We start from the raw sequence: 13,236 nt of genomic DNA on the forward strand, positions 1-13,236 counted from the left end.
CGCGTCTCTTCCTTCTTCCACCTTAAGGTCTCGATTTGTTCTTTATACAAATAAACGACAAGAATATTCTTGGGTTTCTCAAGAATCTGAATCTCTGTGTCCTGCAGATCCGAAGGTGAAAGTAATTTCGTTCATCTCGTCTGTCCTCGAGGATATTTTCTCAAAGTGTGGCCGGCAGGACCCTGCATTGGAACCACTTAAGAGATTTAGGGAAAAAATGCAGGTTTCTGAGCTTCACTATGAACTTGCTAAAAGAGAAGCTCTGGGGATTGGAGGGAGGGGCACCTGAGGATTTAAGTTCAAAACCACTTAACGGAATTAATTTTGAAAACCAAACTGTCCCATGTATAGACAAGTAATAATTTAAAGTGGACGAACATGCATTAAAACCACTAGCCAGATTTAAAACTCCGTGATGCTCAGTCCACTGGTTGGAATTAAGATGAACTAGATCCTCAAAGATGCTCAGGTGGGTTTCAGGTGCCTCCTTCGTCTGCAGGGCTTCCTTTCATCCTGGGTCCTCCAGGTAAACTCTCGGCCTCCCCGTGGTCAGTGCTTTCGGTCCAGGTGGACACCTGAAGGTAACAGCTCCACAGCCTTGGCTGGAGGCCCAGCGCGGGGGGGTCTTGTTGGAGATTTACCAAAGTGCCCGGCTACCACCTGCTCCTTGTGTGTGCCCCGAGGGCCAAGAACTGGCGCTTTGTCTTGGAGACTTTCCTGGTAGACGCTTTTACGAATTAAAATCACTGCACTGAGATGTGGTGTTCGAGAGCTCTGTTTGAAGGATGTACCACTTTGCCTGTTGTCACCTTGGAGGCCAGTGGCCGTGGTTCAGTAGAAATGATGTTTCGGCCCTCCTCACCATGGTCTTGTGCCTTCTGTTCAGGCTAGACGCTCACCCCTCCCCAGTGTGTGTTTCCTCTCTCTCCTCTGCCTACCTCCATTAAAAAAAAATTACCTCCCCCACCAACCAAGAAAATAAGTTAAAAAAAAAAAAAAAGAATCTGTGCCCTCATGGAGTTTATACGGTAGTGAAGGTGGGGGTGAAAGACGACAAACATGGTAAGTAAGTTGCGTTGCGTGTTGAAGGTGACAGTTACAATAGTGCTCACGGGAGACAACAGAGCTTGCTGGGGCTCTTGTGTAGGTTTCCACGCTGTTGTGAGCCACACAGTGGTTGGGGTGACGTCGATGAGGTGCGAGAGAAAAGGCCAAGTTGTTGGATCAATGTGTTGAGCGGGTGAGAGGGGGTGGGGGGGTCAGTGCCCAGCACAGGGTTGTCCTTGACCAGGAGCAGGGAGGGTTCACCTGACCCAGGAAGGAGGCCAGCACGCCTGAGTCCAGATGCTTCGAGGTAGGTTGACGAGGGGTGGCGTTTGTTGAAAGTTTGCTTCTGCAGCATCCGGTTTCCTCGGTGAAGTGGGAAGCAAGCTCACCAGCCGAGACTGGAGAGAGGAGGGTGAATGAGAAGTCTGAGGGGAGAAGAGAAGGAGTCTGGGGCGGTGGGCGTGTGAGCGGCGGAGGGAAATGTGGCCAACTGCTGCAGAGCTGAGGGAGCCCATCTGAGGAGCCTTGTCAGGATTTGCAGGGAGATCCGTCAGCATGCGCGTGTGTGCGCGCGCGTGTGCACACGTGTGTGAAGCCGTGTTCGGCTTCGCCATGAGGGGTGGAATGTTGGGGTGTTTACATTTATCAGAGTTTAATCAATAAGGCAGAGCAGAAGCCGGATGACGACTGACCACTGACGTGTTGACACTGGCGAAGAGCAAAGAGACGTTAGGAGCAGGGGGGGAGGGACAGCGGAAAGGTAGCAGGGTCAGCGGGTCACTGGGCTCAGTGGGGCTGAAAGACCGCCGGAGTTGGCGTCCTGGAAAGAGCGAGCTGGAGAGATGGGGGGGTGGCGCCACAGTTGACGGTTTGTGATGATGGATCAGGGGTGTGGCTGTGGGAGTGAGTGGCTGGCTGAGAGAGGGCGTTGGGCAGGGTCAGGGCCTAGAACTGAGACCCAGGATGTGGGACGGGTCATCTATAGGCATGTCGAAATCACCAAGCACTAGGGCGGGAGAGGTGTCAGAGAGATTGATGAGCCAAGAGCTAAAATGACCAGGAACAGAGGTGAGCTGCCCCAGGTGGTGTTGACTGACAGCAGTGACTGGGTGGTGAGGGTGATTCAGTCCCGAACGAGGAGGTTCAAGCTGGGGAGTGATGGCTTAGGGAGGGAGGACTGTGTCCCAGGACTAAAGATGCTCACCCTTTAAGGAAACACCGGGTCACCCCAGAGGCTTGGGGTGATTTTCCCAAGAAAATTCTCTTTGCCTTTTGCCTTCTCAGTTCACTGAGGCCTCTTAGTGACGTTGACCAGGCTGTGACGGGATCTTTGCGGCTCTCATGGGCGTGCTGAACCCTAGCAACAGTCTGTAACAGGAAGCTCATTAATTAAAGAATGAGGTGGGGGGGTCATTGTGTTGTACCCCTGAAACTAATAGGACAGTGTCTGTCAATTACATCTCAATAAAAGTAAATAGTTTTTTTTTTAAAGAACACAGTATTTCATAGCTCATGCCTAGATTTGAGTCATGTGGTTAATTTTCAAGTCAGATTACATCTGTAATTCTTACTAAGGTAGCCGGCTACACCATTTGATTAGATTTTGTATTTCTTCGGCCATTAATATCTATCATTGTCTATTAGTTTAATACTACATACTTTTCCGCTCCTGTATCTCCCGTTTTCTTGGAATTATAGAAACTATCTGATTGAATTCTGGGTATGACTTGGCTTTCCCGGATGGTTTGGTTACAGCCTCCAAAATAATTCTACTGTCGGGAAGCAGGCACTGCTGTTTGCTGTCGGTGTTTGTTTTTCGGGGTTTCTCGCCAGGTAGACCGTTTGGAGACTGGATCCTCCATGCATTTGTCTCCTCGGAGGAGGTTCACTGGGTGTTTCAGCCTTATTTTTATTTCTAAAAGAGAGTTTAAACTATTTTTTTTTTCAAGGGAGCTCAAACCAACACCAATAACCTGACAGAGACTGTGTTGGGAATTTTCACACATACAAACTCATTTTTATCTCCTCCCCCCCAAATCACTTTCAAATTTGTGTATTATTTTTCTAATGAACCTCACATGCCTTGATTTTCATGGTATCGTATTTCTCTCGCAAAGCAAGTCCCAGTCACAATGTTAAATCCTTGGGTACCAGGAGCCCGCTGTGGTTACCATGTTCTACTCAAACACTCTGACCGCAGCTGCCTGCCGCCGCACTGGCGCGGCAGATTCTTGTGGCCAGTGAGGCTGCTCCATCTCTTCTTGGATTCTTCCCAGGCTGAGAAGGCAGGGGAACCAGGGCGTTTCTTCCTTTTAGTGCAGTTAGGATGGACACCAGTCCCCCTCCGCCCCGCCCCCAGTGACTCTTGCTTTTACGCGGTGGGCTCAAGGGTCGCGGGGGAAGGAGACGGTCCTGATCTCTGGATGTGGCGCCTCCACCTGCCACGTGGTGTTGATGTTACCGTGAAGTCGTGCTTAGAAGCAGTGTGGACACTCAAGTCTGGTCCATTCTGGGGACTGGAGCTCAGACAGCAGAACACCGGGCTCAGTGGGAGCCCCGCCCCCTGGGAGGAAACCCCTGCATTCCCACTGTGGTCGGTGGGTCCAGCTTTGGCAAATTCTCCCTAGTTTGTGAGCCAGATGCTTCTGCTCACATTTAAGTCGCCTGTAAGGCTCTGAGGGCATTCTGAACAGCTGACCCTCCTGCTGAGGACAGAGTCATCCTAAGGCTTGGCGTCTGTGTGGGGCTTTTCCACCTGAGTGGCTCACCGGGGTCGGTGCTAGCCCTGTAAGGAAGTGATGTGGCTCGTGATTCTACGCCCTTTGTCCACATGAAGGGTCAGCTCTGCGTGGAGGGACAAGCAGAAGCTCTTGGCTAGATGGACCTGACTCTGTCACTTACCAGCTGGGGGACCTTGGACAGTTCCCACCCTTCTCTGGGCCCCCACCTCTTGCTCCAGAGGCAAAGCTGAATCCTCTAGAGTTCTGTTACATATGCAATCCCCTTACCCTGCCAGCAAACCTCACCGCCCTAGGACACATTTTAGCTTGTGTATGATAGTGTATTTGCAAAAAGAGCGACAGTAAGTCTGGTATTTGCAAGGATCTGTGCCTTCTCTGTTTTTTTTTTTTTTTTTTTAAAGAAATCAGTCTCTTGTTTGGAGACTTTGTGATGCAGGTACCATGATTCAAAACAAAGCAAAACAAAAACAAAACTTTTTAAAGTTGTTTATAAGTGTCCACTAGAGATCGCTGTCTTCAAAGCTCTGTTCACTCCTAGGAGGAGCCGGCTGTGAATTTGAGCGTGCTCGGTGGTACCCCCTGCAACTTTTAAGTTCTGGTTTTACGTTGTTTATGGAAATGTAACACCTGCTTGGATTTTTCCCTCAGCCACGTTAATCCCCCGCTTCCTGTCCTTTGCACCTTTGATGTGAACAGAATATGCACGATTAAAACAACAACAACAAAAAGTTCAAAGCAAATTAAAAAAATCTTCAACGTGAAAAAAACTATAGTGCTTTAAAATATACTCTTGAGAACTCAGTGAGGGCACATTCATAAAGAGGGTTCCCAGCACATCAGCACTCAGGGAAGTTATAGGATTTGCTCAGAGACACGAAGAAGAGGAACCCAGACTCACACGTGAGTATTCTGAGTCTCGAGCAAGATTCTCTCTGCTCTACCGTGAGGTTTTCCCAGGATGGAAACAACAGTTGTGTTTCAGTTTTTTGTTTTTTTTTAAGTATTGGTCCTGTTAAGAGATGAGGTATTTTTCAGTGCAAGGTTAGGTTAGCATTAAAAAAAAAAAAAAACAGTTTCTCTTTTTCCAATAATGCCCACCAGAAGTAGGATTGCTGAGTTACACTGAATTTGTGATTTTGATAAGTATTTCCACATTGCTTCTCAGTTTATTTTCCCACTAGCCAGCAGTGGAGGAGGGTGGAACCTCGCCTCTTCAATTACAGTGCCAGCCAGCTGTCAAACAGGGACTTTGCGGGGCTGATGGCTGAGAAGGTGTATGTGAGTGCACTTTGAATTTGTTTCACTGGGAATAAGTTTAGCGTCTTTCCCTGCCTCTAAGGATCATTTGTGTCTGTGTGTCTGTGTGCCTGTGCGATCTGTTCACACTTATTTTTCTTTCGGGTTCGTTCTTTTCAGTTTTTAGCAGCTCTTTACATATTTGATCACTAATTCATCTGTCTTGTACATGAGTGGCAAACACTTTTCCAAATTTGTCATTCACTCGCCTTTTGACGTTGCCCCTTCTGGTGTCGGGGCTGGTTGCTGGTGTGTGTGCATGTGGTTTCTTTCCCCTTTTCTGTCCTCATGACTGATCGCCATGCACAAGGCTTTGCTGCCAGAGGCCATCCAAGTTCTAACTGATGTCCATGCTTGGTGGCATTTTACTCATGTCGAACCTCCCACCTCATTCTGAATTCCTCATATGTAATGTGTATTTACACTAACTGCCATCACTTTGCAGTTCACTGCTTATACACGCCCTGGGGGTGTTTGCTTCTTTTCAAATTTTGCTTTTGTCCGTTCAGTTAGGCTGTTGGCTCCTGGAGAACAGAGGCCTTGCCTCTCATGTCAGTATCTCCCCACGTGCCCAGCACCGGGCTGGACCGTGGCCAGGGGTTTAAGAAGCAGCTGCTCAATACTTGGTGACTCAACCCCTAGCAAGCCACGGAGGGGGTCCAGATGTCCCAGGGAGGTAGTTGAAAGCACCCCCTCCCACCAAGCCCCAAGGCCTCTCTGTAGCAGATCCCAGGCTGCGCCACTCGGTGGGACCAGGCTGTGGAGATGGCTCTGGATATGGCAGCCAGCACAGACCTGCCAGCTTGGCCTTTCCCAAGCTCTTCTTCACTCCTCCTAAGACCTCCAGAACCATCTCCCCCCGGGAGGGTCGTGAATGGACACACTCATAACCTCCCTCACTGTGAAGTGGGAAGCCCCATAAAAAGACCCACAAGGCCTCCAGGCAGGGCCACTAGTTCTCCTGCCGGCACCATCCGGTTCCCTGGCCCAGAGGCTCTGTATCACTTTTTGCCTCTGAAACGGCTTACTTACCCCTAAAATTCTATTGGTTCCCTGAGCTCACTCCTGATTGGTTATTTCCTTCACTCCTGATTGGTCCATTTCTACAAAGCTTGTTTCTAATTAGTCAACTTTTGTTATACCTTATTTGCATATGATGTTGCAAAGTGTAAACTGGCAGTCTATAAAAGCCTGTGTAAACCTACAGACGGGGTCCAGAGCTTGGAGTGTTCACTCTTCTGGGCCTGGTGGTGTAACAAACCTGACTTCTCCACCTCTCCCAGTGCTGCTTGGTTTCTCTCCGAGCTCGGATCCAGGTTGCTGTCACAACTGAGCTGTAACACCAAGCTGTAATATATTTTTGCAACAACTGGCTGTCCTTTTTCCCAGCTCAGAGGCCGGAAGGCAGCCAACTGAAGGACCAGGAACCGAAAAAAGACAGAGCTTCAAGGAGCCGTTTTTTAATGGGGGCGAGAGGGTGGGGAAGGGGTTTAGTGGCTGGATGGTGAGCAGTGTGTTTCCTCGTCTTCCGGCCTTGGCTGGGGATGGAGTGCGGGGAGGAGGGGAGCCCTGCATGCCTCTTCTCAGGCGAGGGGGTCATCAGGGAGAAGCGTGACCTTTGCCTCTCATCGTGGGGGAGGAGAAAGGAGACAGAATACGGGGAGAGACGTCAGTAGCCTCGTGGCGGTGGAGCTGGGATAAATCCTGCACGGCTGTGTGTGTGTCACAGAGGAGCGGGGAGTGGGGCTGGGGCAGGAAGGAAGGGGGCAGAGGGGTCGAGTGTGAAGCTGCCCGTGAAACAGGATCGGTCCCTCCAAGTGCAAACCCTCCCCCGCCCTCCACCTCCGTTCTGGTCCCTGATGGGCTGCTGTCCCTCCAGCCTCGGCTTCTACTTCTTCCGCCCGATCTGAGCCATCACGTGGGCGTTGGCGGCCGCCTTGGCTTGCAAGTTCTTGGCCTTGGCGATGTTGAAGAGGATGTTCATGATGTTAGTGGGGACATCGAGGGACAGCGTGAACTTGGTGTGCCGGTCACTCTGGGCCTTGTCCTGGTACAGCCTCCCCTTGAGCTGCGCTGGGGACAGGTACTTGTACCGGGTGCTCCCAGCTGCGCCGCCTCCGCCGGAGTCAGGGAAGGTCCTTTTCTCCTTGTCTTGCTCCTCCTTCTCCTCGTCCTCTCCTGGGGGTGGGTCTTGGCTGGGCAGGTGGGGGAAGCTTCTTCTACTCAGCAGGGGTGCATCCTCCAGCGGGCTCTTCCTGGCCTCAGACAGGGCTGTGTTGATGCAGCTGAAGACAGACCCGGCTTTGTGGAACTTCCCGGCGAGGCCTGTCTGGGGGGCCCCGAGCAGCAGCAGCAGCAGCAGCAGCAGCGGGACGTGGGCCGGTATCAGCATCTCTTCCTGCAGCAGAAAAGAGCGACGCGGGAAAGCGTGTGATGGGGGCTGAGGGTCGGTGGGAAATGGGCTCAAATCTAACAGGGCTTTGTTCGTGCTCAGCCTCAGCAGGTCTCCAAGTGTGGTCTCTGGACCAGTGGCAGCCTGTGGAAATTTGTTACAAATGCCAAGCGTTCTCAGGTCCAGAACTAGAAAATCAGAAACTCTGGGGCCTGCAACCTGCGTTCTGACAAGCCCCTCAACTGCCCGTGGTAATGACTGATCCTTGGTTTAAATGATCCAAACGTATGAACCAGTTACGTCTGGATTTGTAGCCCCTAGGGAAAGCCTCACAGACTCTGGAGTTAGACAGATGGTGGTTCAAATTCCAACTTGGTCTGGATTTGCATGAGGGCTGTGGACGGATTACTTAACCTCTGAGAATTTCAATTTCCTCATCTGATAATTGGGGATAACAATAACTACCTTATCAAGGTGAAGTGAATGATTAAATTAAAGTCGAAAAGTTCTTAGTTGAACCAAATACTTAATGAAGAAGGGTGGTTCATATCTGTTCACATATAAATAATCTCCAGGTCCTATATGAATGAGATTCAGTTCACATACAGCCATCTTAGCAGTGATATACTTGAGGGGAGGGCACAGCTCAGTGGTAGAGCACATGTTTGGCATGCATGAGGTCCTAGGTTCAATCCCCACTACCTACATTAAAAAAAAAGCTCTAATTACCTCCCCCCTGCAAAACAAAACAAAACAAACACATCTAAAGAAGTGGTATATTGATATCTCTCTGTCTGTGTCTCTGTCTCTGTCTGTCTGTCTGTCTATCTGTCTATAGCAGGTAATTTGATCCTACAGACCATTATCTTTGTTGTGTTGCATTTCTGGCTTTTATCTTTTGGCTGTATACCATTCTCTCTGCCCTAACCCAGGAAGGCTCTCCTGGCCTTGAACTCAGTCTAAGTAACTTGCTGTCAACCTTCAGAGTGTTCAGAATCCCGTGAATGGGTTGTTCAAACATGAGCTTCTGGGCCCCATCCCAAGTGTTTCTGAATCAGTAGGTTTAGGATGAGGCCTGAGATCTTTCATTTCTAACACGTCCCTGGAGGATGCTGAAGCTGTGGGTCCCCGGATCACAATCTGAGGACCACTTTCTCAGTTTTCCAACCCATCTCTGAGCTCCTTAGTATCGTCTGCCCAATTCCCGGAGGACGTCTTACAAGGGTGTGTTGACTGTGGAAGGGTGGACTTTTCCTTTTTTCAATGGTGTGTTCAATCACCAGACTTCTGGCTTTATCATTTACTGAAGATCTCGTTAGCGGTTTTGCGTTAAATAACAGCCTGAATCATGGCATTAGCTGTTGGACACCTGGGAGGCACCTTGAAGCTTGGGGGCACTTTCAGAGGGTTTGTTAAGCCTGAAAAGATTTAAAAAGCCAAAATGCAATTCACAGAGAAAGGGTTAAGGCTGAGGGGAAAGCTGTCTCTCTCTGTCACTCTTGGGCCTTTGTCCCCAGCTCCTTTCACAGACCAGACTCAGTCCTGGCCTCCCGCTAAGTCACTCAGCAGCTAAATGCTCTGGGTCCCAGTGTTGCTGTCTGTGAGGTCAGGGGATTGATTTCCAGACTCGCGCTCTCTCTCTTCTTTCTGTTTAGCTTTGTTTAGGGGTCACAGGGGAAAAGAGAAGAAATGCTCCACAAAGAAAGGAAAGAATCTGATTTCCATGCAAGTTCCCCCTCTTACCTCCTGCGGCTTCCTCGGCCATGACCCCCAGAGCAACAGCACAAAGGGGGAAGATTTCCCCACTACCTGCTCCGAAAACAAGAGGTCCCCACCGGGTTAGATTTAAGGGGTAAAGTTCTCCATCTCTAGTTTTCTCGTTTGGGAACCTGAAACTCAGCTGTTCTTTGGCGTTAGTGTAGCCGTGCTTTTCTGAAGATGCCCGCTGACTTCTGAGAGCTGTGACAGTCACACCCTAGGGTGAGAAGCAGCGGGGGCGAGGGGGGGGGTGCTGGGCTGGGCTGAAATTCAGAGCACCTGCCAGGCAGTGAAGCCAGGAGGCAGAGCCTGACCCACAGCCTCGCCCAGTGCCAGCCCCGTCTTCCAGCCACGAGGAAGGTGGAGACAGCCCCCGGGTTCCCCGGCACGTCCGCAAACGCTGGTAAATTGTACCAAAGGACACTTGCTGACACTGATTGCTGAGCCCAGGGCGCCCTGAAGCCTTTCAGAAGGTGTCACAGTGACGAGCTGCGGGCTCCTGGCAGTGCTTCTGCGTCTCATGTACACACACCGACCTCCGGGCAATTCACCCTCAAAGTCAGCAGAGAGGGTTTATTCATGAAGAGGGCGGAACAGCCAGGAGAAGGTTGACATGTAGACAACACTGGTCACTGGCAGGATTCATCTCCATTTTCTTATCCCACTCAGTCTCAGAAGTGGGGTGTGTGTGTGTGTGTGTGTGTGTGTTTGCTAGATTGCTGTCTTAGGGGAGAACACTGCAGGCAGGATTTCTCAGAAAACTTGGACACCAAACATCCCCCTGTGTGGCTCCTCCCCTTCACGGGTGGCACCTAGTCACTGCAGATGTCTGTCCCCTTCCTCCAGGGTCCCCGGTGTAGTGAGAGAGAAGGGGTTCTGGGCTTTGAGGGCAGAGGACCCGGGTTGGAAAGCTTCCTCACCCTCAGATAACTTCAGTGAATGACCTAACCTCCCAGGCACCACATCCTGAAAAGGAGCCGTTAGCTGCCTCACAGGTGTGTGGGGAGGCGGCAGGAGCCGCACTTGGTAACCAGTAAGCGCCCGCCCGCCCTCCTGCTGGGGCAGGCAGTGGGGGGCCGTGCCCTGTGGTTTCTGTCCCCCACGCCCCCGTCTTCCCCCCTGTTTACAAGCACACTTTTCACGTTCACAACTGGACTCTGTTCAGAAAGATACACGTGTAAGAACCCACGCTGCCCCTGGGCTACCTTTGCAAAGCAGGTCTCTCTATACCAACCAAGGGAGGGTCGCTTGCCCCCACCCCGAGGAACTTCCCCGCGGTCTCTCTGGGGCCGACTCCTCCTTACCTGGAACACAGACCTCGGTGTTCAGCGCACTGAGGCGCACCCCTGGGCGCTTGCAACCGTCGTCTCTCACCCCGTCCAGTCCCCAGCACCTCCTGCCTAATTTAGGGCAGATCCACGTATCCCTCATGGAGAAGTCCCCGACCAAAGCCTTACCCGTGAGCGGACTTCCCTCCAGAGTGAAAATGCTCAGTGAGGCGGGTGGCAGCTTCAGGACCGGGAGGTCTGCCCTGAGAGCATCCCTGCACCTTCTGTCTCCGCCGGGGTCGCTGGCTCCTTTTCTTGTATCGCTGGTAAGTGGGCCGTGATATTTCCTCGCTATGGAAACCACTCCACTCCCTTGTGTGTGTGTGTGTATATATATAAAAGTGACAGGTCACAGGGTGGATCGTAAATCCAGATGCGGTGTCGACCCTGGGATGCGATTTTCTTTAGAAAATATGACCCAGGCCAGTGGTCCGCGTCATGGAGATGACAGGCTGTCTGCATCCTCACGCCCTCCTCCCCACCTTCCCTCCCATCACCTCCCACCTCCCTTCCTGCCCTTGCAAACTGCTTCATTGACAATAAGAAAAAAAAAAAACACTCTGCTGAACTGAGAAACAGTTTCTTTGAAGAGTTTTATTATGGATCTTACTTAGTTCTTATTAACTCCAGCCTCCTCACCTCCCCGTCTGTCTGCCCCTCCTTTTGGAAGCCTGGAGCCAGGTCCTGCTTTGAAAGTGGACAAGGGGTCTGGAAGTCCACCTGCTGCCCTGGGGTTCTTGTGGGTTCTGATCGGCAATGTTCTCTCTGGCTTCTCACAAACCTCTAGGTGTTTGCATTGATCAAAGGGCACGCAGAGGGGCAGGCACGGACCTAGAGCTTTTGGTGGGAAATCACTTGAACTTGACCCATTTTTATTCATCCATTCATCCAGTGTCTTTGGATTGCCTGCTGTGTGCCAGGTATGGCTGGGACCCACAGGAATTCAACGTGAATTAAGACCCCTGTTCTTATGGGGCATCAGCAGTTTAGAAATAAAGGTAAAAGCTGTTAAGAAAAATACGTAATTTCAGTGTGGTAAATACCATAGCACAGAAAGTAGCACCCCCGTCCTGGACACTTGAGGCAGGTACCATGCACCAGAGCACAGCAGAGGGGTTCAGGCAGCAGGCGGTCTGGGACAGAGAAACCGGCACACAGAGGGAGCGGCAGAAGGCAGCAGGGCAGGAGGCGGGCGGACAGCATGGGGCAGAGGCGGGGCTCACACCGGGAAGTACCCTGGAAGTAGCAGCGCAGGTGTGGCGGAATTTAGGCAGGTGCCTCCCTGAGTTCCCGGATGAGGACTGTGAGAGGGGTGACGGGGGTCCCCCAAGCACAGGGGTGAGAATCCAGGTCTCACGTGGGCCCAGAGCTCTTCCACGCCCACCTTGAACCTCAGGCTTAACCGTCGTGAAGGGCCGTGCGAGACCCACATTCTCCCCAGCCCTCTCCACCGTGGTCGGGCACATCCCCCCCATTTAAAAAAAAATTGAAGTATAGTCCGTTTACAATGTTGTGTCAATTTCTATTGTACAGCATAATATCTCAGTCACACATATACATACATACATTCCTTTCCATTGTAGGTCACTACGAGATACTGAATATAGTTCCCTGTGCTGTACAGTAGAGACTTCTCGTTTATCTGTTTCATGTATGGAAGTTAGTGTCTGCAAATCCTGAACTCCCAATTTATCCCTTCCCCCCGGTAACCATAATTTTGTTTTTTATGTCTGCGAGTCTGTTTCTGTTTTGTAAATAAGTTCATCTGTGTCTTGAATTTAAAAATTTTTAATTTTTAAATTATAGATCTTCTTATTGAAATATAGTCAGTCTACAATGTTGCGTCAGTTTCTGGTGCACAGCACAATGCTTCGGTCATACATGAACATACATATATTCACTTTTGTGTCTTTTTTTGGTTCCACATGTAAGTGATGTCATATGGTATTTTTCTTTCTCTGTCTGAATTACTTCACATAGAATGATCATCTCCAGGTCCACTCATGTTGCTGCAAGTGGTATTATTTTACTCTTTTGATGGCTGAGTAGTATTCCATTGTATATATATATACCAAGGCTTCTTTATGCAGTCATCTGCCGCTGGACATTGAGGCTGCTTCCATGACTTGGCTACTGTATATAGTGCTGCTGTGAACACTGGCATGCAGGTGCCTTTTCTAATTAGAGTTCCCTCCATATATATGTGGACAGGAAATTTTAGGTCTTGAAATTCTCTCGCTGAGGAGGTAGGTGGACTTCTGGAATGATCTAAAGTCTTTAATGCTCACAAATATTTCATGGAAAAACAGAAAGCCGTTCTCCAGAAGGGCCCTGAGCCCTGCCAGCTTCAGCCTTCACCGCTTCACTTCACCGTATCAGAACTTAGCCCAAGCCTAAATGTTATTTTATGAGTTGTGGTCTGTGCTCTTTATAACATGAAGAAATCATTATTCCTTAAATCCGTATTATCCTGCTGTTTCTTCTGAGTCCAGCAGGACAGCAGAACCCAACTGTAACTGAGGATTCGAATGTATGTTGGTCGGAATTATCCGCTGTTAAAAAAAAAAAAAAAGAAATCCCATTTGGCTGCAGGGTAATTAATGCCCTTATTGTTGTAACTGATAAAGAATATGTGCTCATCCATGTAAGGAATATTGATTATTTGGACAGTAGA

At 50.1% G+C, this 13,236-nt stretch overlaps 1 protein-coding gene across 1 annotated transcript; it reads right to left on the reverse strand.

Annotated features, from left to right (window-relative positions):
* Positions 1-6,539: 6,539 nt before the first annotated feature.
* On the reverse strand, positions 6,540-10,826 carry UCN3 (urocortin 3). The gene is made up of 2 exons (XM_010961978.3): positions 10,692-10,826; positions 6,540-7,482 (listed from the first exon to the last, which is right to left on the reverse strand). The coding sequence occupies exon 2, from the start codon at positions 7,474-7,476 to the stop codon at positions 6,973-6,975; it is 504 nt and encodes a 167-aa protein (XP_010960280.1). The 5' UTR covers positions 7,477-7,482; positions 10,692-10,826; the 3' UTR covers positions 6,540-6,972.
* Positions 10,827-13,236: the final 2,410 nt, after the last annotated feature.

The sequence above is a fragment of the Camelus bactrianus genome, chromosome 35 (assembly GCF_048773025.1).
Source record: "Camelus bactrianus isolate YW-2024 breed Bactrian camel chromosome 35, ASM4877302v1, whole genome shotgun sequence".
Lineage (NCBI taxonomy): Eukaryota > Metazoa > Chordata > Mammalia > Artiodactyla > Camelidae > Camelus > Camelus bactrianus.

Coding starts and splice junctions, on each gene's coding strand:
- UCN3 (XM_010961978.3), bottom strand. CDS start 7,476: ATGCTGATACCGGCCCACGTCCCGCTGCTGCTGCTGCTGCTGCTGCTG.